Source organism: Bolinopsis microptera, chromosome 4, assembly GCF_026151205.1.
Source record: "Bolinopsis microptera isolate Bmic1 chromosome 4, MBARI_Bmic_1.0, whole genome shotgun sequence".
Taxonomy (NCBI): domain Eukaryota; kingdom Metazoa; phylum Ctenophora; class Tentaculata; order Lobata; family Bolinopsidae; genus Bolinopsis; species Bolinopsis microptera.
The window spans coordinates 9,890,232-9,916,989 of record NC_087075.1 but is presented as its reverse complement, the minus strand read 5'-3'; the positions used below and the strand labels follow the sequence as shown (position 1 = coordinate 9,916,989).

The window sequence follows — 26,758 nt, the reverse complement described above, 5'->3', positions numbered from 1 at the left end:
CTTAGTTAATTCATTAAACGTTTAGTTAATCCTGAAACTTGTCCTTACCTCGCATTGCATCGTACATTTTTTGTTTAACTCTTATTTTAATTGCTATTTTAATATCTACAAATTACATGGTACCTTAGTTCCCATTTCCCTAAAAGTTATGTGCCAAAACTTTGGGCTCAATAATTTGGTTACCAAACATTTGGACTTGATTAGTTGCCATTCATCTAATTTTCCATTAATCTTCTTTTTATCTTTAATTTTTGGGAAGTAAGGTACGCTGTACGTAATGCAGCTAATTTCTGCGAGTTCTCACTCTTTATGCTGTCAGCTGCAGGATGATGAAGCTACTCTTCTTAATCGGTACCCTGAGTTTACTTCATCTGACAACCTCCTTCCCAGCTGACCACAACCTTTGCTTCTTCTCAAGGTTTGATTTTGTTTCACTTCGCGATCCTCATTTCATTTCGTTTAAGTGGCGAAAGGCACGGTATCTGGTAAATTGTAAAGTTTTTAAAAGTGAACTACCTATTTATTTATTAATCAACTATATACAGCAAACACAAGATAATAGGAAATAAATCATAAAATCGAGTGGCCGAGTAGTCTCGACTCACCCATAGCTTCTCCATAAACGTCTATCATGAGCTTTGTACACTAAATCGTTGAAATTACAATCACAATATATATATAATAATATTCTTCGTCATAATGTCTTAATAATAAATCAAATAAATTTGAACGAGGTCTGCGCCTCCTTCCTTTGTAGTCAAGACATCCTAAACATGCAAATCTAAAAGATAAGAAAGCGGGAGTGTCATCACCGCCTCTGAGAACGTGCCCAAGCATCTTCCATCGTGCTTTCTTGATCGTTTCAGTAAGGGGACTGACATTACATCTTTTATATAAGTTCTCGTTACTGATAACCGTAGGCCAATAGGTGTTGATTATCTGTCTCAGATGCTTCCTTTGAAGAACGTCGACAGATGCCATTACGGTTTCAGGAGCAGCCCAGCTGCTACAGTTATACAACAACACTGAAGTGACAAGAGCTTCGTACAACTTTCTTGTAGGTGTAGAAGGCAACATTGGCTTTGTTGCGTCTGTTGACAATATCTCTTTCTGAACAGAGCTTTGATCCTAATAGCACTGACTGTCGCCACTCTTCATTTCCTCTGATTTTATTGCCATGGGCATCTAAAGCATCTGTTCCTGCCAAATACACTCTTGTAAACACCGTCTTTGATTCGTTAACAAAGAGACTCCAGTCCTTTAGTATGTCACTGGCAATCTCTAGTATCTTCACCAGACTCTGACCATCTTCACTCAGAAGCTCAGCATCGTCAGCATAGGCGGACTCTAACGGGAGGCTTCTATCAGAGACTGGGGGGTTCGGTCTAGGGATTGTGACACTGATCACGGCTCTGATGTGATTCAGGGCACCGGCAAGGGTCAATGTAAACACTTTACCTGCCAGACTGTCTCCCTGGTAAGCTCCAATATTAATCACGAATTCACCAGACTCAGCTCTGTTGACCGTCACCTTGAGCTTTGTATTTGAGAGGAGGTACTGAACCAGGCGAATGTCGTCTCTAGAGCATCCTGCATCAATGAGGAGGTTGATGATGGTCTGTCTGCGGATGGTATTAAACGCAGCGGTCAATGTTGATTTTACTATACTCAAACTCGCGCCTGGTAACCACTGATGTCAACATTCTCTGAGACCAAACCAGGTCAGCACAACTGCGACCCTGCTTGTATGCCGCCTGCCAAGGTCCAGTGTACATATCAACGTGGTAATTGATTCTGTTCAAGGCTACGAGGGATAGGACTTTTCTAGTTCCATTAAGCAATGTGAGGGGCCGGATAGACTTTACCGGACCTCGGGGTTTTCCTGGCTGCTGAAGGGGTGTCAGGATACCTTCTCCAATAGCTGGGATGTATGTGTTGGCGTCAAAGGAGAGATTGTAGATCCTAGCCAACTCACAGTGGAGGGGATATCCAGCAGCTTTCATTAGCTCATTAGGTATACCGTCAGGGCCACACACTCTACCGGATTTCAGCTTCATAACAGCACGGCCAACTTCTTCAGGTGTTATGGGACAGAGGAGGCTTCCAGGAGGGTCTATGAATGCTGGGAGATGGGGTTCATCTTTTTCATTGCACTCATTATTAAAGTATTCTTTAATAGCTTCTGCTTTTAATGAGTCAGAACCTAAGGTTTTGCCGTCTGCATCGTGGACAGTCACTCCATCTTTCTTCATCCTACACTGGGCCAAAGTTCTATTCGCTTCAAACATGCTTCTGCAGCTGTCGGTGTTGTTGATGACATCTACTAGGGCGTTAGCAGTGGCCTCGTTGATAGATTTCAACCTCTTTTTGATGGTACGTTTGAGATGGTTGATTCTTTTTCTGAGGCCACTCCTGTCACTTATCCCTGTGAGGCTACATTCTTGCTGAAGGGACTTTCTCTCTGCTGAAAGTTTAACGACAGTTGGATCGTCGCTGTACTGATGAGGCTTCCCCGGGGGCACTTTACCAACCACCTGGACGGCACATTTACTCAATATACCTTCAATAAAGGCTAAAATAATATGGAAGGAAAGATAATTAAAACTCTTAAAACTATATGAAAACCTATTCTGGATCTATGAATTGCATAAAGCTAAAAAATAATCATAATTTTCCAAGCAAATCTACTGAACCTGCATTTAATGCATTCCAATATTATGTCAGTTACAGTTTCTTACGAATTATTTTTCACATGCCGACAATGAAAGTTTGTTGCAGGTTTAATCGAAAGTTTGTACCGGGTGATCTATGGTGTCAACCTGACATTTGCGGAATGTGTTCTGGAAGATTCAACTGTCAAGTTGTCTGTGCCAATACGGTTTGTGAAACTGATCCCCTCATAATTCTATAATATTAATATTATGTTCGATTTGATCCTTCGCTAGTGCACGGATTTTCTGAGAATTTGTTTACAATTTTTCAGATCTGAGATGGAAAAGTTTTGTAGGACCACCTTTCTCAAGTTTACAATTTGTCTTATTTAACACACAAATAGTTTGGCATTGTCGACCAAACTTTTAAAATTTTCCAGAAATGTGAAAGCAGAATGAAAGGAGAGGATTTCTGTGCTGAACATGTCAACTACCTGCTGGAACATAACGTTGAAATGCATGTTGACCCTAATGGTAAACTAGTCGAAGTAGAACTAGTAAAATAACTATTAGAAGAGCAGTGACGTCACATCAGGTGATACGACTACGTCATTGGGCTTAGAACTTAGTTATACACCGGGTAGAAGGATTACTTACAGTGAAATGAGGTGCTTCACCTACAACATGCAAAGATTACTGTATCAGAGAAGCTAGCAATTAGTTATACAGAAAAACCTGGGGTACTCAGTTTTTTTAAATTTCAAGATGATTTATAGAGACAATTATTTTTAATTGCACTGTTTTCTGGAAAAAGTCGGTCGCAAAAGTTTTACTGCTATATTTACTTTGTAAAATAAGTAGACTACACAGTCAATAAATTGGTGTTCAATGTTTTAATACTGATGTTTGTGTCTGTGTTTCTTATGTAAAAAGTCCGCAATCTTGTATCAGAAACGATCAAACTCGGATATGAAGCCTTCTTCGAAAGGCGAAAGCTTTCTCCGCGAATCTACCTTTCAAAACCTAAATGTGCCATCAACTCACTAATTGGTCCCTGGAAAATAATAACGTCAAAATGGTGAAGTTCTGATTCAAGGAATAATTGTGCTTTGCTGGAATTTTGATTCCATCTGGATAAAGCATTTCAAAGAAAGCATTACAAAGTGGAAAATTGATACTGTCGAACTCCTGTCCTATTTTCAAACACAAATTTCAAATATTTTACGGAATTATTGTCCAGCGATCAATTAGTCGGTTTACTAAGGATGACATGAGACCCAATAGATGTTTTGGAAGTTACATACCGGCCACATAAAGCACCACAAAAGGGAATATACATTTTGTGAAATCGGTCGCTGGATTTTCCCATTCATTCACGGCCAGCAAATTGTAACAAGTTCGGTTTGAGTTAGTGCCGAGTACTTTCCTATGCAGTATGCATCCTATCATCAATCAAAATATTTGATGAATTTTTAGCAGTTAAAACGTATACAAACTTATGAAATCACAAAACGTTCCCAGTCTCTGTTCTGATTATCGGATGATCCGCTGTAGTAAAATTATCTGTGAGTTAACAAATTCTAGTAATTTAGCCGTTCGACCACCTCAACCACCATATTGAGAATTTGAAATTAAAATCTCCACATGATCAACAGTATATCTGCTTACACCACAAAATAAGGAACTCAAAATCAACTCAAAGAATCGTGGGAGCAGTGAAAGATGACAGCACATTTTTATGATAAGTTCGTTAAAGGCAATCTTGAGTTCGTGTCAGCAGTAACCACAGTAACCAGCAGCTCAATTACCATGGTAACCAGCTCAGTAACCGGTAATAGAGTTTTACTTGTCAACAAAAAGACTTCTCTTTGAAGTTTGAATTGAAATTCTATACCACTAAATGAGGAACTCAAAATCCATAAACCGGATTATTTTGAATGGTAGATAATACAGGTGCTCACTGGGGTGCTCTTACATAACTCAACAAATCACGTTGGTAGATAATTCCAAACGTTACATTGATACGTCGCAATTTGATCGCATATTTCATCGTCTGATCGGAGAGTTCACCCCTGTTTGTTTTTGTGAAAGATGCTGCTTCCGACAAAGATAGCGTTGCTGCTCGCTCTAATTCTGACTAATTACCGTAAGTTTATTAGTTTATAATCTTAATTTTTAAAACTAATTTTCTGTTTTAATTAATAGTATAACGAATATATTACGTGACTAAATATGGTGCTATCAATAGTGTGCTACTAGCAGTGTACTACTAGCAGTGTGCTACCAGCAGTGTGCTGCCTGCAGTTTGCTACTAGCAGTGTACTACTAGCAGTGTGCTACTAGCAGTGTGCTACTAGCAGGTTGCTACTAGCAGTGTGCTACTAGCAGTGTGCTACTAGCAGGTTGCTACTAGCAGTGTGCTACTAGCAGGTTGCTACTAGCAGTGTGCTACTAGCAGTGTGCTACTAGCAGTGTGCTACTAGCAGTGTGCTACTAGCAGTGTGCTACCTGCAATGTGCTACTAGCGGTGTGCTATTAGCAGTGTGTTACTAGCAGTGTGTTACTAGCAGTGTGTTACTAGCAGTGTGCTACTAGCAGTGTGCTACTAGCAATGTGCTACTAGCAGTATGCCACTAGCAGTGTGCTACCTGCAGTGTGCTACTAGCGGTGTGCTACTAGCAGTGTGTTACTAGCAGTGTGTTACTAGCAGTGTGTTACTAGCAGTGTGTTACTAGCAATGTGTTACTAGCAGTGTGTTACTAGCAGTGTGCTACTAGCAGTGTGCTACTACTTACTAGAAATGTGTTACTAGCAGTGTGTTACTAGCAGTGTGTTACTAGCAGTGTGCTACTAGCAGTGTGTTACTAGTAGTGTGCTACTAGCAGTGTGCAACTAGCAGTGTGCTACTAGCAGTGTGCTACTAGCAATGTACTACTAGCAGTGTACACTAGCAGGTTGCTACTAGCAGTATGCTACTAGCAGTGTGTTACTAGCAGTGTGCTACCTGCAGTGTGCTACTAGCGGTGTGCTACTAGCGGTGTGCTACTAGCAGTGTGCTACTAGCAGTGTGCTACTAGCAGTGTACTACTAGCAGTGTGCTACTAGCAGTGTGCTACTAGCAGTGTGTTACTAGCAGTGTGTTACTAGCAGTGTGTTACTAGCAGTGTGCTACTAGCAGTGTGCTACTAGCAGTGTGCTACTAGCAGTATGCCACTAGCAGTGTGCTACCTGCAGTGTGCTACTAGCGGTGTGCTACTAGCAGTGTGTTACTAGCAGTGTGCTACTAGCAGTGTGTTACTAGCAGTGTATTACTAGTAGTGTGTTACTAGCAGTGTGTTACTAGCAGTGTGTTACTAGCAGTGTGCTACTAGCAGTGTGCTACTACTTACTAGAAATGTGTTACTAGCAGTGTGCTACCTGCAGTGTGCTACTAGCGGTGTGCTACTAGCGGTGTGCTACTAGCAGTGTGCTACTAGCAGTGTGCTACTAGCAGTGTACTACTAGCAGTGTGCTACTAGCGGTGTGCTACTAGCAGTGTGTTACTAGCAGTGTGTTACTAGCAGTGTGTTACTAGCAGTGTGCTACTAGCAGTGTGCTACTAGCAGTGTGCTACTAGCAGTATGCCACTAGCAGTGTGCTACCTGCAGTGTGCTACTAGCGGTGTGCTACTAGCAGTGTGTTACTAGCAGTGTGCTACTAGCAGTGTGTTACTAGCAGTGTATTACTAGTAGTGTGTTACTAGCAGTGTGTTACTAGCAGTGTGTTACTAGCAGTGTATTACTAGTAGTGTGTTACTAGCAGTGTGTTACTAGCAGTGTGTTACTAGCAGTGTGCTACTAGCGGTGTGCTACTAGCAGTGTGTTACTAGCAGTGTGCTACTAGCAGTGTGTTACTAGCAGTGTGCTACTAGCAGTGTGTTACTAGCAGTGTGTTACTAGCAGTGTGTTACTAGCAGTGTGCTACTAGCAGTGTGCTACTAGCAGTGTGTTACTAGCAGTGTGTTACTAGCAGTGTGTTACTAGCAGTGTGTTACTAGCAGTGTGCTACTAGCAGTGTGCTACTAGCAGTGTGCTACTAGCAGTGTGCTACTAGCAGTGTGCTACTAGCAGTGTGCTACTAGCAGTGTGCTACTAGCAGTGTGCTACTAGCAGTGTGCTACTAGCAGTGTGTTACTAGCAGTGTGCTACTAGCAGTGTGCTAAAGTCTAAACTGATAAGTAGTGCAATTATTTATGTCACAATAAAGTTAAGTGCTGTCATTACAGTTCAATTAGTGCACTATATCGTATACACTGTTTAATGTTTAGAGGTATACAGAGATATGAGAACCACGTCGTATTATAGCAGTGTCGCTATAATATAGTTCGATTAAGTAGATCAACAAGAGAATGAGTTGCACTTTTTTCAGAATGCAGCTTCCTGCTGGTTGATGAGAATTGGAATGAGCTAGGGGACCTGCCAGTGACCTGCCCTCCAGGTCAATACGCTTATAGTTATAATAATTATAATAGATGGTACTGTAGAACCTGTGCTGCTAACACTTACAAATCTGGAACTAATTCTAGGACATGGTGTACTTCATGCTCAGCCACATCTACCTCCACTACTGGTTCCTCCAGTTGCATCAGTGTGACCTGCCCTCCAGGTCAATACACTAGTTCTAGGTCTTGTAGACCCTGTCCTGCTGCTAACACTTACGAAGCTGGAACTGGGACTAGGACATCATGTACATTCTGCCCTGATTTCTCCTCGTCAGCAGCCAGTTCTGACCGGTGTGCCTGTATTGAGGATAGGTATTGGAGCAAATCCTTACAATGCCTAAGCTGTCCGCCTGGATCAAAGGTCATATATAACGGAACAGCTTGCAACTGCCCAATTGGTACTAACTGGAGTTGGACTGAAAATACTAGCGAAACCTGTGTCTTATGCCCTCAGAATACCTACAAAGACTCCCAAATGTCTGCTTGTGCCCCTTGCTCGCCATTCTCAACTTCAACAGTTGGATCTGAGAGTTGTTCCTGCATACCTGGTACCTTCAAAAACCCCGACATGACCTCATGTTCCATGTGTCCTACAGGAACATCCTCAGAAGCAGGCTCTCAACATTGCTGTGCTAAGAATGGAAGTGGATCCTGTCAGTCTCTGTCGCCTGATAAAGTTCAAACGAGTGTTCACAAAATAATTTATATTCTGATTATTGTGTCATGCACATCGGGACTCCTGGCAGTGGTGTCCCTAACACTAAGTCTACTTCTTTACTGTGAGAAAAGAAAAGGTAGGCTAGAGGAAATAGATCCAGTTATAAGAGTGGTCTATAACTCCCAGGCCAGTGCACATATAGGCGCCCAGGAAGAAATGGAACTAGTTGAGCTGCCAAGTGAGAGTCCAATTATCATGGCTGAAGTTGGGGTGAGTTGTTCAGCTGAGGAGAGACAGTTCATAGCATCAGACAGTGAAAATGTATACGACACCATAGATAAAGAATAGGACTTCAAAATGCTAAGTGATAAACAAGGTACATCATACATATAAATTCGTTTTTACCACTAATTGTTTGTTGACTTTATTGTGAAATTTGCAACATACTGATACACCGAGACAGACATTTCCAATTTTTATTTGGCCTTTTTTTCAAGAAAGTTATTAATTAAAAGGTAAATATGAAGCAAATAAAAAAACTGTCATTAAACTAAATTTTAATCTTCCTCAGGTCACAGGTGGACACCGGATTCAGACTACAACGCCGACTTTGACTTTACCTGGGGACCTCGGCTATTATGTTCATGCACATAGAGATTCGGCGGAATGATAGGCTGAGCGCCCAGTTTGACCATTGTTAATGATCTGGCCCGGCGCGCGCTACTTCGTCATTCGTAGCTCGTGCCATCGGGCCATTTCGAGAAGAAAGCGGCGCGCGCTACTTCGAAGAAATTTAGACTAGTAACATCCGTCAAGGCCCAGTAAACTCTGACTGCATCTAGAAGTAAAACCACATTAGTGATCAGCTGTGAGTAAATCGGGAACAATCATAGAAACTCAAACAGTGAATCTATACGGAGTATAATTATTAATACATAATAAAGAGTTTGTGGTTATGATTTTTAAATATCGTTTTGTATTTTAACGCGGTTAATTAAGAAAATTAGTTTACATTACTAATGTCATTAGTGATTGGCTTACATTATTATGCTGACAGATTTCCGGAGGACCCCAAAACAGTAAATTTTAAAAATACATTTAAATGTATCATGTATTGGTAGAAATCTCTATGTCAAAATGTCGATGTATAAAATAAGCCTTTTCGGTAAATAAGTCAAAGATGGCGATTTTTAAAACTCCCTCACATTCTATGCTATGTCAATATGTGTATGTATACATTATAGTAAACCAAGGAAAATTAGATTAAATCAAATTCATTTAATTTGTAATCATTAATACAATTTGGTTTGCTATGTGCATGATGGAATCTATTATAAACTTGTAGGTTTACAACCTACCAGGACGCGCGCCGAGTTGGCAGTTGGACTGATCGTCGACGGTCCAATATATGGAACAGATATTTTACAAGTATCACTCGTTAATTATAAACACGAATTCGATTGTTTAGGGCTTTGGTTAGGGTTAGGGTTGTGCATTGATTGATGATTTCAACCTTTCCAGATCGTTGCTCTGCAACCATCTTCGATGCGAAGCAAGAATGCTAGTTTGCGCGCGTGTCGAAACATTAACGAACGGGGCCGTCGACGAGTCCAACTCGGCGCGCGTCCTGGTAGGTTATAAACCCACAAAAACGGCGAATTAGTAAAACCCGTAAAGTTGACGTGTACGTGTATCGACCAAAATATTTTATTATATTAAAATCACGTTTGAAGCACCTCAACAAAAGCTACTAACCGTATTGTGCGTTTTACAAAGAAATAAGACATAAGTGTTTTTAAGCTTGTTGATCTCTTTCAAAGTATTCCAAGTAATTTATGTTAGTTAATAAGTGTATATATTTAATTGACGATGTCAATTCATCGCAGCTCGGCGCGGCACATTAGCGCATCCCGCCGATCTAGCGAGAGAAGCCTCATTGAGTGCGCGGCGCAGCACAGTAACACATCGCGTTACAAGTATATATTTGCAAGAAATTTCAATAAAGCTATAAATTTTCAATGAAACAATTAGTGTTTATTTAAATAAAATTTTATTTTACATTCCTTTAACAATTACAAAAAGGCCTGGAGTGATAAACTGCCCCTAAACAAGCGTCTAATACTGTATAATTGATAATGCTTTAGTCGTATCGGTTCTTATGTACAACTCATCCTGTTGGGCCGTCCCCAAAATATTCCTTGAAAAACTAAATGTTGTTCACCGCAGACATCTTCGCACTATTTTGAATATAAAGTACCCAGGAGTCATCTCCAACAAAAACTTGTATAAACGCTGCAATTCTGAACCATTGTCAGAAAAAGTGGCCCGTAGTCGGTGGAGAATGTTAAAACATGTTTTGCGGGGTCCTATTGACGGACCAGCGTTTTCTTCCCTCATTTTTGCCAACAATACACTGGACTTACCAGGGAGAAGAAGAAGACCCCAAAGCAATCTATTCTCGCTGATTGTGCATGATTTATGTAAAAGAAATCTTTATTTGAATAATATCTTTGACCTGCATTATCTCCGTAATTTGAGTTATGACAAGAGATATTGGCGGAATTTGCAATGAAGTTTTAATTTTTTGTTTTTGTTTTAGGGAAAGATTAGACTTGGGCGTTGTTTTTTTAACTATACCTTGTTTAGAACTTTGATTTAATAATTCCTTTAAGTTTATAAATCGTAAATAAAATAACACTTTTGTAAACCACGAACTAGTTGACTAGAAATAAACTTGAGGAAACATTTTTTGGTGATTGTATATAATTATTGATTAAACTTTATTTGATAATTGATTGTTAGTATTTTTATTCACATAGCCATGTGTCTACGCGTATTGCAAGCGAGAGGGCTCTGGTTAGAGCAAAAATTTTTATTATGGCAAGTGATTGAATTTAGTGTTGTAGTTAATTGACGATGTCAATTCATGGCAGCTCGGCGCGGCACAGTAGCGCATTTCGCCGATCTAGCCAGGAGGAGCCTTATTGAGTGCGCGGCGCGGCATAGTAACGCATCGCGCTACAAGTGTTGTAGGTTTACAACCTACCAGGACGTGCGCCGAGTTGGACTCGTCGACGGTCAATATATAGAACAGATATTTTACGAGTATCACCCTTAAATGCTCCTCCTGTGACGTGCCATCGGGCCAACACGATGACATTTCGAGAAGAAAGCGGCGCGTGCTACTTCGAAGAAATTTAAACAAGTAACATCAGTCAATTTCTCTATTGTATTAGAAAAATGTCTACTTTGCATTTGTATCACGTGGTGACCCCCACGGTCGCTTCACTATAGTGGAGTATCGTCAATCGTCTTCGACGATACAGGGGGAGCCGCGCACTTCGTGCGCGGCGGGTCATACAACGTATGACAACTTTGCATTAGGCAATGCTGAGTGGCAGGAACAAAGGACCAAAACGCTCGAGGCTAAAAATGGCCCATTTACAACCCACTTCAGACATGGCAATTATGTCATTTATGTTTAAACTGACCCTACTGCAGTTCTAACGTTCTATACAAATCTCACAATTCCCGCACAAATTTCGAAAAAATCGCCGCACATTTGCCGCATAATTGGTAAAAATTTACCGCAACTTACCGCACATTTTACCTTTATAGTCGGGTGCGGTACCGCATAATTTCGATTTTTTTACCGCACCTAATATGTGCCTCTGTTTCGTTCGCATTACAGATTCACATTCACTTTCATTTTCACTATCACGCACAGTACAGGGTCATACCTCAATACCAAATTATTATAGGGCACAAGAACAAATTTGTTTACAATTATCAAAATTTGTTGAGCCCAGCAGCTTACTTCCTATCCTCTCTTCCCCCGTCGTCTGGAGCGTGTGATTTTTGTTAATATCCGAGCTCTTGTTTTTATCTTTTGGTTAACTTTCTGTGATTGGACTCGGTATTTTCGTCCCCGCCGAGTGGGACGATGCTTGCTCGCCAGTTAAGCTATACTTTAGATGACACTAATTTCTACAAACCACAAAATATTAAATATAAAATGTGTCCAGTATGGCGCAAATGCATAATTTGATAATTTCTCGACGCTGTCGTCGGGGTGAGAGTTACATTTAACGTGAACAGGTGATCACTGACGAGTGATTGCTAGGGGGTCTTGGCACATTAAACCGGTACAGGTATTAACCCCCGAAACCGGTGTGCCAAATCATCTGCTGATGATGTTCACATAACATTATTTCCTCTCTCCTTTATTCCTTCCGTCTTTTCTTAAACTTACAGTTCAGTTACTTTATTTCACCAGGTCTACCTAAGGATCAATTATTCTTTGGTGGGGTTTCACTTCTGGTATTGGCTTCATTCCCGTTCCTTTTCCTTATTCTTTATACTTATTTTTTATATAGTTTAATGAGACTGAACCAACTGCATGCCCCTACGATTGCGTCACCACTGGTGAGCAAGCATTTGTTTGTTGTTTAGTTGTGTTGGAAGGGAACATTACTTGATTAATTCATCCATTAGGATTTTAATAACGATGAGCTAAGATATACCGTTCATCTTAGACTATTGGATCAATCTTATTATATGATTAGATTTTATAAACGAACCTGGCATACAAAAGATTGTAATGCGGACTGCGGAGGTTGGCTGGCTCTTCTATAATAAATACGACACTCCAACTTACAGAATGCTTGCTAGAGATAAAACAAAATATTATCAGACTATACATGCAGCATGAGTAACTGGTGGATAAGCCTTCGGTAAAAACGGATCCGGAAAAGTCAATGCGGCACTCGGGTCCTTGGTATTGTCGTCGGTATATTGTCCATTATTTACGTTCTGCTTTCATAGTTCAAACAATAGTGAGCTCTAAATATACAGCTTTAAACCGATTAAGTATGAATGAATGAAATACCTGACAATCCGCACTCCTATAATTCAAAAGCATGAGTAACTCGTAGTGATGTACGATTTCTAGAAAGTTTAAATTAAATTTGGCGCTCACAGGTCCTCGTGATCATGTGATCGCCGCATAATGTTCTGTAAATGCGCAGGGCACCTTCAAGCTTAAATTATTCACCATACTGAGGCAGTCAACCAACGCGCGGCTTTATTTTTATGATATGATATGTTTTGATTGTTATTAATAAATACCAAAATCTAAATTTGTTTTACTAAAAAATTTGTTTTACTCTTGGATGATGATTAATCACTTTACACTTGACTGTCACGTGACTTTTTCAACCCGTTCTCTAGCTGGTCTTGAACGACTATTCGAAACCCTAACCCTCTAATCTGATCCCAACCCTAATCCTAACCCAATCCTTAACAAAAGCATATGCTGAAAATCTCGTCAGGGGAGCATTTTAACCCTATGTCATGGCACATGGGGGGTGATTCGGAATCAGCGTCCGAAAATACATCAATTGAAGTTGGTTTCTACTATGGGGGCCCTTCTAGAACAATCTGGAGACTCGAAGATCGACTGTACAGTGATTTAGCACGCTCGAAATCTCTTGGCTAAAATACTTTCATCTTTATTAGCTATAAAAAAATGCACAACACAAAACACACAAACAAGATCATGTTTCTAATCTATTTATATAAATTTCTATAGCAGATGGAGCTAGATTAGATGTTAGTGCTAGGAGTGTATGGAACCCATTGGAAAGGGCATTTTTAGATGTAAGAGTATTTCATGCTCAAGCTCCTTCCAATAAGGCTCTTGGATCTCCAACCACTATGTACAATAGCCATGAGAGACAGAAAAAGAATTTATACAATAAAAGAATTGTAGAAGTCGAACATGGGACGTTTACACCGATAGTCCTATCAACCACTGGGGGTATTGGAAGGGAAGCAAATAAGTTCTTCAAGAAGTTAGCGGATAAACTATCTAGGAAATCAGGCCAACGATATAGTGAGGCAATGACATTTATTAGGAAGAGAGTAAGATTTGACCTATTGAGAACAACAATCATAGCTCTCAGAGGAGAGAGAGGGTTTAAAAGTAGTAGTGCAGTAAAAATAGCAGAATTAGATATAAATTTGGAGCCAGTTCTTTAAACTGGCTTACTTATACTACTTAAAGGGTGTTCAAGGGTTTTCTATTGAATTTATATTGAATTTTATATAGGGTAATTCAGTGGCGTTACGAAAGGCCCTGCTGACCCCGCTGTGCAGGGGGGCGCCGTCTTAGGGGGGCGCCAAATCGTCGTTTGAATGTGGGACAATTTCGAAAACTTAACTAAAGTTATAATCACTTAACTAAAGTTATAATCACCGAGTCTAGTAATTGTTTAAGAGAGTTCTCTGGCAGTTACGAAACTCGAGAGACTGTGGGATACTGAAGGGAAAGGAAGCAGTTCTAACGAGCTCTTCTCAAACACAAGGATATAACTTGTGAACTCGGCTAGTATATATGAAACATTTGTCATGGAGTTGTAGAGGGAGTTATGTGCCTCGCCGGGCTAAAGTAGTGGATGACCTTGCTGTACGGCAAGTTAAACAAGGATCTGAAACTACTAGGTTCCGTACAGACTCAACTCTGCACCCGTGTCAATATGTTCATTATATGCAAGCCTCTTGATTTATAATCACCGAGTCTAGTAATTGTTTAAGAGAGTTCTCTGGCAGTTACGAAACTCGAGAGACTGTGGGATACTGAAGGGAAAGGAAGCAGTTCTAACGAGCTCTTCTCAAACACAAGGATATAACTTGTGAACTCGGCTAGTATATATGAAACATTTGTCATGGAGTTGTAGAGGGAGTTATGTGCCTCGCCGGGCTAAAGTAGTGGATGACCTTGCTGTACGGCAAGTTAAACAAGGATCTGAAACTACTAGGTTCCGTACAGACTCAACTCTGCACCCGTATCAATATGTTCATTATATGCAAGCCTCTTGATTTTTAAAGTAATAGCAAAACTGCGCGTTTTGCTCTAGATACACACTTTTTTAGAGATTTTACCGGCGTATTCTTTAAAATTACCTAATTTGTTCAATTTTAGGGAGGGGCACCAAAAGGGGAGGGGGCGCCAACAGGGCAGTGGCGTAACGTTGCCTGTTGGCGCCCCCCTGCCGAAAAGGCGCCCCCCTGTTGGCGCCCCCTCTCCTTTTGGTGCCCCTCCCTAAAATTGAACAAATTAGGCGATTTAAGAGGATACGCCGGTAAAATCTCTAAAAAAGTGTGTATCTAGAGCAAAACGCGCAGTTTTGCTAGTACTTTAGTTAAGTTTTCGAAATTGTCCCACATTCAAACGACGATTTGGCGCCCCCCTAAGACGGCGCCCCCCTGCACAGCGGGGTCAGCAGGGCCCTTCGTTACGCCACTGCAACAGGGGGGCGCTTTTTTCGGCAGGGGGGCGCCAACAGGCAACGTTACGCCACTGGGGTAATTGTTATATTATGTATATATTGTTTGAATAATTTCTAAGTATAAATTTCTATAAAACTCTAATAAATCTAACAAGAAAACAACAATTTCAAGAAAACAACAATTTTATTTAGTATCAATTAAAGCAAACATAAATATATTTTATATATAACTAGCAGGACCTTTTTACCAGATATCTTAGGGGACTTGGAGTAGCAAGAGAATGGATAGAAGGTATATACCTATTACAAAAATACGTCAAAAAGAATCCAGGGTGATACAGGATCGGAGAGTGCAGACCGTAAAGTTTACGCACCCACCCTTGCCTCCTAAATTCTTGGTTGGGTAGGCATTTATGCGAACTTGGTCGTTTATACTCCAAGTCCCTTTGTTTAAAATTAATAAAATTTATCTCAGGAGTTAACTTCATTCAACAATAATAATATCAGACAGTTTTTGGGTTTTTCCAAATAGTTTCTGATTATTCTGATTTGCGACAAATGATATTGCACTGTTAGGATAAACGACGTTTCAAAGTAACAACTTCTTATTCATGCTGACAAAATTGGTAAATATGTGAGAAAACTGTCTCATAAAATTTATTAATCAAAAATAATATAATCAAAAATATAATAATATCAATATCAATTTATCGCATAAATTTAACTATCGAATACAGGTTTGATTATCGAATATAGGTTCGATTATCAAGTATAGGTTCGATCTGATATAAATTAAACTAAAATATTTAATTAATAAAACATTACATCAAGTGGTTAAAAATGGATCTGAAAGCTTATCAGCTTATAGTTCAATCATGATAGCAATATAAGGTGTGTGCCGCTGCATGTGCAATTTAATTACTGCAATTTAAAATTGGTTGGAGTCCAGGTATCTTTTAAGTCAGCTGCCTGTGATTGTACTAATAGTGCTTTGGTTCTCAATTTTATCAAGTTAATGGAAGTTTCTAGGCAATTGCTTGAAGTTAAAAATTTTTTATGAACTGTGTTCCAAAGCTTGGCTGCATTAAACAAAAAGGTATTTGATTTGTTTAGAAGAATAACAGTTAGACTCGTTGCATGGTTTGAAATGTTGATGGCCTCATAAAGGGAGTAGGGGCAGTGGTACTTGATAATCTTAGAGAATTCTTAAATGCAGTGATATTTGTACAGGTTTTGAGCCGTTAGAATTTTTAGTCTATTAAAAATGGGTTTTGTATGCTCCTTTTCAAAGTGTTTATGGTCTAATTTTTGCATACCATACGGTCTAGACAAATCCTGAAGCAGACCAACACTATGTCCCAACGCACTGGTGTTGGGATGTCTGCCCCTGGTGCCTGCCCGGGTCATATCAATAAAGCAGTCAAGTGTCATGTATATTCTGTTGAGCATTCTCAACCAACAAATGTGGAAACTCCCACAATGAAAAACTGAAACACATCTAAAGAGACATTGGACAAGTAACAGAATCGGAAAATAAACTTGAACTTGTTTTTTAAATAATCTATACTATAATTCAAAGAATTATGTATAATGTACAACCGCCCACGTGCAAATCAGACGAGAAAAAGGAAGTTGAGTGGTTACCATGGTAACGAGGATTGTTACACGCACATGCATGTGCAATGGTCGTTTTAACGTCATTTTGATCGGTTTTCTTGATATTACGCTGTGTTTAGTACGAGCAACATTTTAATTGGCTGTATCTTCAGTTGTGTAGGATATTTTTGCGATTTAAACTTACTAACAAAAAATACTATCAATATTAGCTTCCTCCCTGTGACCACGGGTTTTCTAGTTTAATTTACAAAGCGTATGTTATTGCCCATGTTAAGGGGCCTGTTAATAATTAATTAAATTAAAAGCTATTTTAGATTTAATAATAATAGTCTAATAAACCTATACATTCATTTTGCACCCAGAGAAAGATGTGATCACAGAGATAATTTCAATATTATGTTCTGTGACAAGCTATGGGGCTATGATGGGGATTTGATCTCGATTTATGAAGTCTAAATGCTGCAATGCGCCAGTGAAAAACTTAACTGAGGTACTAGCAAATCTGCGCGTTTTGCTCTAGAAACACAGTTTTTTAGAGATTTTACTGGTGTATCCTCTAAAATCACCCAATTTGTTCAATTTTAGGGAGGGGAGCCAAAAGGGGAGGGGGCGCCAACAGGGGGGGGGGGCGCATTTTCGGCGGGAAGCGCCAACAGGCACCGTTACGCCACTGCAATAAGCGCAATGTGCTGAGGGGTGCCAAATTGTCTTTTGAATGTGGGACAATTTTGAAAAACTTTACTGCATGTTTTGCTCTAGAAACACACTTTTTTAGAGATTTTACCGGCGTATATCCTCTAAAGTAGGCTATCCACTCCGATAATCGTAACCGATAATTATCTCCGATAATTCGTTAAAAAAGGTTATCTGTTTATCTAGATAAAACATATTTTTATCGGTATAAAAATTCACTAGAAATTACCGAAAAAACTGCCACAATACCGTACAATTTTAAAGAAATATTAGTGTTTTTTGCTTAGTTGTAGTGAACGTACGGAACGTTCACTAAAAATAGTTTGTGAATGCGTTCGCTAAAAGATTTTAACGTTCGGAACATAAGGAACGTTAATTACTATTATGAAATTAAAATGCCAGACATAGCCCAATTATCCGGCAAAGTACTAGCGTTTCCATTGCCAGGCCTTCAGTGATCACTGAGCAATTCCCATGTACCCTAACAACTGATGGTTGGAAGGATCTATCCTCTCACCCTCTCGTTAACTTCACCCTCGTGCAAAGGCAGGACATTATTTTTCATGACGCGGTTAATGCTACAGGGGTTGAGAAAACTGCGAATGGTCAGTATGAGATTGTAAAAGCCAAAATTGAAGAAATTGGCGCCGACAGGATTTGCCACGTTGTAACAGACAATCCAAATGTCAATAAATCTCTACGACGCTTAATCGAAGCTGATTATGAACACATCATAGGATCATGCTGTGTAACCCACCAGTTCGATTTACTTGCCGAGGAAGTTGAGCTGGACCAAGGAGACATTGTCGAATTGTAACAAAATAGTTACAAATGTGAAGAATTACGACATGATTCTAAAAACGTTTGGAACCCATTCTCATGTCAATTTGCTAAAACCAGGGGAAACTCGGTTTGCCACCCAGTTTATTATGTTAGACTTAGAGAGACTGAAGGGTTCCAAGGATACTTTGATTAAGACTTATATTGATCCAACCCTTACTGAGTCTGTTAGCAATAGCCAATAAAAGTAATGAATACAAGAATTTGTTTGAGTGCGCTAAAGATTTAGTGTTTGACCCCCATTTCTGGATAGAAGTCGACTATTTATGCTCAATTCTCGAGCCGATAAAAGTCTTGCTTAGATTTTCAGACAATAGTCTTAAGATTCCTGTTGGTTTTATCGGTGTAATTTATTACAAATATTATCTGTTCACCTTAAAGTTAGCAAATTTTGCTTTCCGCAATAGAAACCATAAAAGTGATATGGTTAGTCTTGCCAACAAAAGGTGGCTCGAGCTCCATTCCCCCCTACATTCAGTAGGGTTTTGTGTTCACCCGGCTTATCAGGGATATGATCAGCACCCGAATCAGGATGTCTGGAAGGAGTTTCTAGATGTCATGGACACGTGGTGTGACGGCGCAACAAAGAAGAAGATACTTTCGCAGTACACGTTCTACCGAGAGAAAAGAGGCTTATTCTCTACTGACGCTGCCTCAAGTTTTAGCAAAGATTCTGACGATCCAGTCTCTTGGTGGAGCAACTTCAGTTGCGAGGTACCCGAACTACAGCGGTACCCGATCTACAGAGTTTTGCAATGAAAGCGCTGTTGCAATCGACATCAGCCTCACCCTGTGAGACGAATTGGAGCTTGTACGACTGGGTGATAAACAAAAAAAGAAACCGCCTCACAGTTGACAAGCAGCGAGACCTTATTTATGTTAGCGTCTTATGAACAATTCACGAATTAAGGAGCAATAATTTCATTACTATTTGCTATACTAGTGACTTATTTTTATTCATTATTGTTTATTTACTGTCTAATTCCGACAACATGGTTTTATCTCATTGTATCCATCTAAAGTTAAAAACTATCAGAAAAATTATCAAAATATTGACTAACGTTCACTAACGTTCACAAACGTTCACTACAAAATGATTGGAACGTACGTTCAGTACGACTAAGTTCAGCGTTCACTACAACTAAGGTTTTTTGCCTTCCCAAGTAATCCAAGAAACAGTCCCAAACGTTTTATAGTATGATAGAAGAGGTAGTTTACTTAAATGTGAGCTTAAGAGGTTTATTTACATTTGTATACCTATGGAACTGTAGAACTGTAGAACTGTAGAAGTCTAGAGAAAGTTATTGACATTGTTATCTTGAGGCTAGGGTGCTGGCGTTCTACCTTACAACCATTCTGGAGACAGGAACGAGCATGTTACTGTTAACGAGAGTCAAAAATACCGGCAGGGCACTCAATTAAATTCCGTAAGTGTTCTAGGCGTGAAACATTGTCTTCAGGAGAAGGAATCTGTTGCTCCAAGTTATCCACAGGATAAGGAAACGGTTCACTGAATCACTTTAAATGTTTTACTGTTTCGAGGAGAACTGGTATTTGTTGCACTACTGTTCTCAGGAGAAGGAAACCGGTGGTCTACTGTTTTGAAGAGAACTAGCGCGTTACTGTTCTCAGGAGAAGGAAACCGGTGGTCTACTGTTTTGAAGAGAACTAGTGCGTTACTGTTCTCAGGAGAAGAAAACCCTTGGTCTACTGTTTTGAAGAGAACTGGTACACTATTGTTCCCCGGAGAAGAAAACAGACAGCTCTAATATTTTCAAAAGAAAGGAAGTTGTACTTTAGCAAGATTACTGGTAAACAGTAATAAAAGTCGACAATCAGTTTTTGTGAAATTTGGAAAACATTTTGGCTTTGGCCTTCAACAGAAAAATTATCGGTTTTATCGGTTTTATCTAGATAAAACCTAAATTTTTATCTGTTTATCTAGATAAAAGATTTCATACCGATAATGGATAGCCTACTCTAAAGTCACCTGATTTGTTCAATTTTAGAGAGGGGTGCCAAAAGGGGAAGGGGCGCTTTTTTGGCGGGGTCGACAACAGGCAACGTTACGCCACTGAGTCTGCTTTCTGTGGAGATAAAAACTGTGCCTTTTAAGTAAGTTAAACTTTTTCTGTATCATTTACAGTGGCATAACGTTGCCTGTTGGTGCCCCTGCTGAAAAGCGCCCCTCCCCTTTTGGCGCCCCTCCCTAAAATTGGACAAATTAGATGATTTTAGAGGATATATCGTAAAAATCTTTAAGAAAGTGTGTTTCTAGATCAGAACGCGCAATTTTGCTAGTACCGTGTTAAGTTTTTAAAATTTTCCCACATTCAAACGACAATTTGGCGCCCCCTTATAATTTTGCCCCCTAAGAAGATTATTGATCTTTTGACAGGACCCCTGGCCCTCCTCATTTAACATTCAATCACTGTTTTCCGATCATTCATCTGAGTCAACCAAGGAGACATTACACAAATGTGTAACTCTGCATATATCTATTATCTAACGGATCCTTAGCTATCTCCCTAGACTAGGAGACACTGGGATTGAAACCCTAAACATTTTTCACAGAAGGTGAAGCTCTAACCACTTGGCCACCTAGCCTCTTCTAATTTGTTTCTTGATAACTTTCCATATCATTAAAATGTCTCCTATACACTTACACATTAACATTAGTAACACATGGTGCACTCGTCTGACGCTGCGAAGTGGCAGTTGCCAGGATGGCGCATTGAACAGAGTTACAGCAGGAAATGTCTTATAGGGAACTGGGAGGAGGACCGACGTGGCAAGGTTTGTAGTGACTGTTTTTAGGGTGGCGCAAAATTAAGTAAATCAGATAATCGAGATGCCCTTTATTGCGTCTTCTTTTTCACGGTACTACCTAGAATTATAACATACATTTTTTACTGTGTTTTTAAATGGTAAACAGTAGACCAAAAGTGAAACTAATAACTATTTCAGTTTATGAAAGGAAATGAGGTAGCCACTAGCTCCAACAGACAAGACTACAAACCGTACGGTCCAGAGGTTAAACCGGATACAGCTGTTAGACGTAACGCTCTATCTAAAAGCGAGGTTTGTGTTTAGTTCTACTTCGCGATTAATTCATTAGAACACGTTTTGAGGTTTATCTTAGTAACTGTATGTAACCTTGGCCTTTTATGAACCCTTTTAGCTTGAGTGTTGATAACAGTTGCTCACTTATCAGTAGAATAGTTTAATTGCACTGCGCTCACCGTACATCATGATGGACGATTTGGAATCATTAGAACGATTGTCAGCTCACTCCGTATTTTTGACTGAAGCGCATCAGGACTTTAATACTTGGATTACAGAACTTGAAGAAGCCTCAAGCTGTGATGAGTCAGAGTTTTCAGCAGAACAATTTGAAAAACCAGGGAAACCTACTAAGAAAGCTATGTCAAAGTTGGTGTACAGTGCAGTGCAGTGGGTACAGAGATATGAAGCAATTTGTCAGAGAATTAGAATTAAAATCAAATTTAGATAGAGAAGCTAACAAAATGAAAAAAGATGTGGAGGAGTTGAAGAGCTCTCTTATTCGGTCACAAAATTCGGTTTTAAAACTGCAGAGTGAACTTCTTGAGGGCAAATCAAAGCAGTTGGAATCTGTTCAGACCACCGTGGAATCTGCCGTTCAGGAAAGTGTACAAGCTGAGATCAGGTCATACAGTAAAGCTGTTTCAAAGGTCCCGCCGAAAAAGGTAGTTCAGAGTGCTGTATCGAAAGAGAACCGCAGTAGGAATTTTGTCGTGTTTAAAGGAGACAGATGATGAGAAACTATCCGATAAAGTAAACGAACTGTTTGAACAGATCGAAGTGAAACCACACTTTGAAGCTGTAAGGATTGGAAGGAGATCAGTCAAAATATCGGTCACAAATTCTAATAATTTCCGTGAGATATTATTGAAATCGAAGGACCTGAGACTGAGTCAGCATCACAAAACAGTTTTAATTTATCCGGATCGGTCACCTGAGCAGCAAGCCAGACACCATCTGCTGGTATTGGAGATGAAACAGAAGGCAAAGAAAGATTTGAATAGACGCTATTATATCAGAAGTGGTATTATTTATTGTGAGGACATTTTTTGTGAGGATAAATTATAAGTGTGAGCATTATATAATAATGATTGATGTATGATATACATCGATATTCCATATAGGTGTTTTTAAAATGTCAATTAAAGTTCGTTTTGGTTCAGTATATTTGTTACTATATTATTCATAAATTGAGTATCTAGTCCTTGGAGTAAATTGTAAAGCAAGTGTATGTTTAAACTTTCTGCTCCGATAAGGGAGGAAGTTTTTTCAAGGAGAGCCGCTTAGACATGGGCACCGTATTGTTTAAATTATTTAGTTATATTTTATTTGATTTTTAAAATTTTGGGCTCCCACAGCAAAATAACTGACTAGCTGAGAACTCAATTTGATGTCCTCATTTTACAGTCTACATTTAGCATTCATAGTAAACGTTTACAACATCCACTCGTTTCACAGCCTACATCTTACAGTACACATTTAACAGGGACTTGGCAAGGACTATCTGTTCCGTCACCATGGTGACGCACACGAGGGCAACATAATCTCATGGTACGATGTTGACTACAATGGTAGAGCAAACAAACAACTGCCAGAAAAGAGAACCTGGGACCCTCATAAGTTGTGCTGGTTACCCGAGACTAGTGATGTTCCCACTAAAGGTAAATAGAAACTGTTGGTGGTGACTTTATAGACCTGATGATATCAAGTATAACAGTGAAATCCCATACATTTTAGAACATGTACATATAATCAGGGATATTGTAATGATTAACTTTGTTTATTTCAGGAAACGGAAGCAAGTTTGGTCTAGCTGATAAGCTGAGGGCTAAATGGGCTGCTGAAGCTGAAGGTCCAGGTCGGTTATCTTATTATCTTATCATCTTATCTTATTTATTATTAAAGCTTAACCACAATATTACTAACCGTAACACCTCAGTAACCACAAGATTACTAACCCTAACACCACAGTAACCACAAGATTACTAACCCTAATACCTCAGTAACCACAAGATTACTAACCCTAACACCACAGTAACCACAAGATTACTAACCCTAATACCCCAGTAACCACAAGATTACTAACCCTAACACCACAGTAGCGGACAAGATTACTAACCCTAACACCACAGTAACCACAAGATTACTAACCCTAATACCCCAGTAACCACAAGATTACTAACCCTAACACCACAGTAGCCACAAGATTACTAACCCTAATACCCCAGTAACCACAAGATTACTAACCCTAACACCACAGTAGCGGACAAGATTACTAACCCTAACACCACAGTAGCCACAAGATTACTAACCCTAATACCTCAGTAACCACAGGTTCAGTAACAAAGAGCTCGTATCCAGTTCACGATACTTCTGCTATGGTCACTAAACGTGCAGCTACAGCAAAACATCTCAGCTCTCACTTTACACCTCAGAGTATTAACAAGGGTGAGTTATTGTTTTAATTATTTACTGGTTTAATTAATTAAATCTGTTTCAAGTAACTTAATTAGTTACTGGTTATAAATATCAATGAGGTGAGCGAGCACGTTTCCTATTTTATCTCTTTCTGATTCTAGTGTTTGGGAGTGTTTGATTAAATTTATTTCAAGTAACTTAATTAGTTACTGGTTATAAATATCAATAATATCCTCTTTTATCTCTTTCTGATTCTAGTGTTTGGAAGAGAGTGATTTCTTTTTGTAGTTCAAGGAAAAAATAACAATAATGATGGTTAGGAGAGATGAGCTATAATCATAAATAGATCATCGTGTATTGCATTATTATCCGAGAATGATGTATCAGCAGGGGAAAAAATGCTAGACGAGTGATGAAAATTTAGTAAATTTTATCGATAATCTGTTAGAAGGATCGGAAATAATGGTTAAATGTACAAGCTTGTTGAGCGGGAGCCGTCTTAGATAAGGCCCGTCTTAGATAAGATGAGAATCTCAAGGATGCGCAATTTTTACATGAAAACGTTTACTGGATTATCCCGGTCAAGAAGATAAGATCTCAATAAAATCACTGTTTTCAAACACTTCACATTTAGTATATCTAATTCTCTCATGATCAGTGTGTAACTGTCCATAATGTAAAAGTTGTTATCTCACTCTTGTTTACGCTAATATAATGCATTAAATAGGGGTGCAATAACTGGGAGGGAGATAACTATTGTTATCTCCCTGGTACTACATTTAGGCTGTGATTAACAGGTAAATAGGAGGGATGTAACTATTGTTATCTCCCTGGTCCATCCTTAGTCGCTGAGATGTTGCTAATTATTTTAAAAACAGAAAGTGGTATAACTTATGTTCTGATAAATATTTTTGCTTCAAAATTTTACAGAATGTCAATAACAAGTAGTCAGCCATTTGTGGCAAGTTTTGTGTGAGTGTGAGCTTCACTGAGCTTATTTGACCAATTTAAAATAATTAGCAACATCTCAGCGACCTGTAACAATTTTAAGAGATAAGGAATAAGGATGTGTCCTCTAGAAAGTTTGACTCTGGAATGTTCTATGTAGTAATATTATCGGTCGTTAATTTCCGATGTAAATGCTGCATTCGCTAACATCATTTCGTAGATCATCAGAGAATGCATTTACATCACTGCTTATAATATGATAACATGAGTTATATCCCTCGGTCAAACCTCGGGATATAATATAACTCGTTTTATCCAACTCGTCAAACTCGTTGGATAAAACTATTTTCACAACTCAAAGTTGTGAAAATAATGTTATCACATTATAAGCAGTGATGTAACTGCTTATTTCACCCATGCGAATTATTGGAACACTGAAGATTAAACAAAAATTGACTTCTCTTATGCATTTTCTGTTGAATATGCTACTCCCCTGGTTATTTTTTTAAAGTTATTTCATCAATAAATCAAATATTTTATATTCATACCAAGTTCAACTCTTAGATAGTTTTCCAACTGACCTCTTTACGAGCTGATTGTGAATAAACTACTAACTACTTACTTACAGATTTGGCACTTCGAGGAGGTCCCATCATCCCGCCTAGACCTGAACATCCTGCCAACCTGAAAGTTCCTAATAAGTTCCTGTTGCCTCAGTTTACCAACGCTACCATTGATCAGCTCAGAACTAGAAATGTGTAAGTAACTATAGTTTTCAAGATTAAAGAATTCAGATTTTAATTCGCGACTCAATTCTTATCCTGTCTGCCTTCGGCGTAAAACAGGCACGCGCGATCGCCAAATCATATACTAAAGATGAAAGTTGATTGCGTCATTCACAGTTGTCATGGTAACCACGATACACTTTGTAAGTATCGACTGAGGCGAGTTTCTAAGTTTAAATTCTCCCAGGGTTACCAAATCTGTAGCCTCCCAGTTTTCACACTCTCCCTGACCTCTCTGCTACGGCCTCTCATTCATTACAGCTGCTATGAATAAATTGATCGCATACATTATACATTTGTTTAAAACTTGCGGAAGGGACTCAAAACCCTTCAACATTCGATGTGTAAAAATTGGATACACGTTGTAACCCCTTTTTGTGCACGAGAGAGCCTCAGAAAGCCTTGCAACGTGTAGCAAGTGAAAATAACTCTATGAACTCACTACTATCCGACTAGCTCTCCTGCCTTCAATTTTCCAACCGATACACATAATACAGTCCATCATTCGACTTTAAATCTCTCCCTCCAAATTGTCAAACATTTCAGTTTCCGATTTTTCTGAAGCCCACAATCTGGCCCCGGGGCGCCCCTTCACACACAATTCCACAAACAAGGGCCCCATACTTCATCTAATCCTGCCTATCACCCTCAATGTGAGGCCACCTCAACCTCAGACTCCGTATCGAGGGGGCAAGGGCTGTTTGTAGCTATCTCCAATTGCACTCACCAACAATGTTAATGGTTAAGAGCAGCTCTCAATTTAATATTTCCCTCTTCTTGGTCTCTTCATGGACTCTCAATTTTTCCGTCCATATTAAAAATTGAATTTAAAAATCATCAACTTAAGGGAGCGTTCACACATGACGTCAGCCAGATTTCGGCCAATTTCAGCCCCCATGTAACCTTTACATTTTTGGCTTTAACCAGAATTTGTAAGAGTATTAACTTATCTTTATTCATTTCAGAGTCGCAGCTCACCAGAAGCAGACAATGCCTCCAATTGCTGACTAAACTAGGACAGAGAGCGTAATTTAACAGACACTTGTAAAGGAACATTTACTGCTGAGGATGTATCCAATTTAGAAGATGAGACTCAATTTGATCTGTGTACATATTAAGTAATTTATTGTTTAGAGTAAACGAGGGTACCTTTTAACTGATCAGGAGGTATAGATTAAACTTGGTTTTCATATCAAGGAGTAAAATTTACGCCAATCCTGTTACCCTTATCGTGTAAAATGTGATAGTATTGTGGCAAACTTATATCGGAATTTTAGTGTTTTTAAATGAAGGCTCTTTATTTTGTTCATAATTGT

The 26,758-nt window shown here is 39.2% G+C and overlaps 2 protein-coding genes across 3 annotated transcripts in view; one reads left to right on the top strand and one right to left on the bottom strand.

The window, feature by feature from the left end:
• Positions 1–26,729, top strand: part of LOC134814290 (cilia- and flagella-associated protein 107-like) — a 41,959-nt gene extending 15,230 nt beyond the window's left edge. Inside the window, exons 2-8 of one of the 2 annotated variants that reach the window (XM_063822384.1) lie at positions 20,908–21,024; positions 21,196–21,309; positions 22,778–22,952; positions 23,081–23,149; positions 23,626–23,739; positions 25,286–25,415; positions 26,408–26,729. In XM_063822384.1, coding sequence (XP_063678454.1) covers positions 20,914–21,024; positions 21,196–21,309; positions 22,778–22,952; positions 23,081–23,149; positions 23,626–23,739; positions 25,286–25,415; positions 26,408–26,453 — 759 coding nt within the window. In that variant the 5' untranslated portion in view covers positions 20,908–20,913 and the 3' untranslated portion in view covers positions 26,454–26,729. Of the gene's footprint in view, positions 1–20,905; positions 21,025–21,195; positions 21,310–22,777; positions 22,953–23,080; positions 23,150–23,625; positions 23,740–25,285; positions 25,416–26,407 lie in introns of both variants that reach the window. The other variant, XM_063822385.1, reaches the window with a different exon arrangement.
• On the bottom strand, positions 1,013–3,172 carry LOC134813783 (uncharacterized). The gene is made up of 3 exons (XM_063821663.1): positions 3,146–3,172; positions 1,719–2,534; positions 1,013–1,558 (listed from the first exon to the last, which is right to left on the bottom strand). Exons 1-3 carry the CDS (start codon positions 3,170–3,172, stop codon positions 1,013–1,015), a joined length of 1,389 nt encoding a protein of 462 aa, XP_063677733.1.
• Positions 26,730–26,758: the final 29 nt, after the last annotated feature.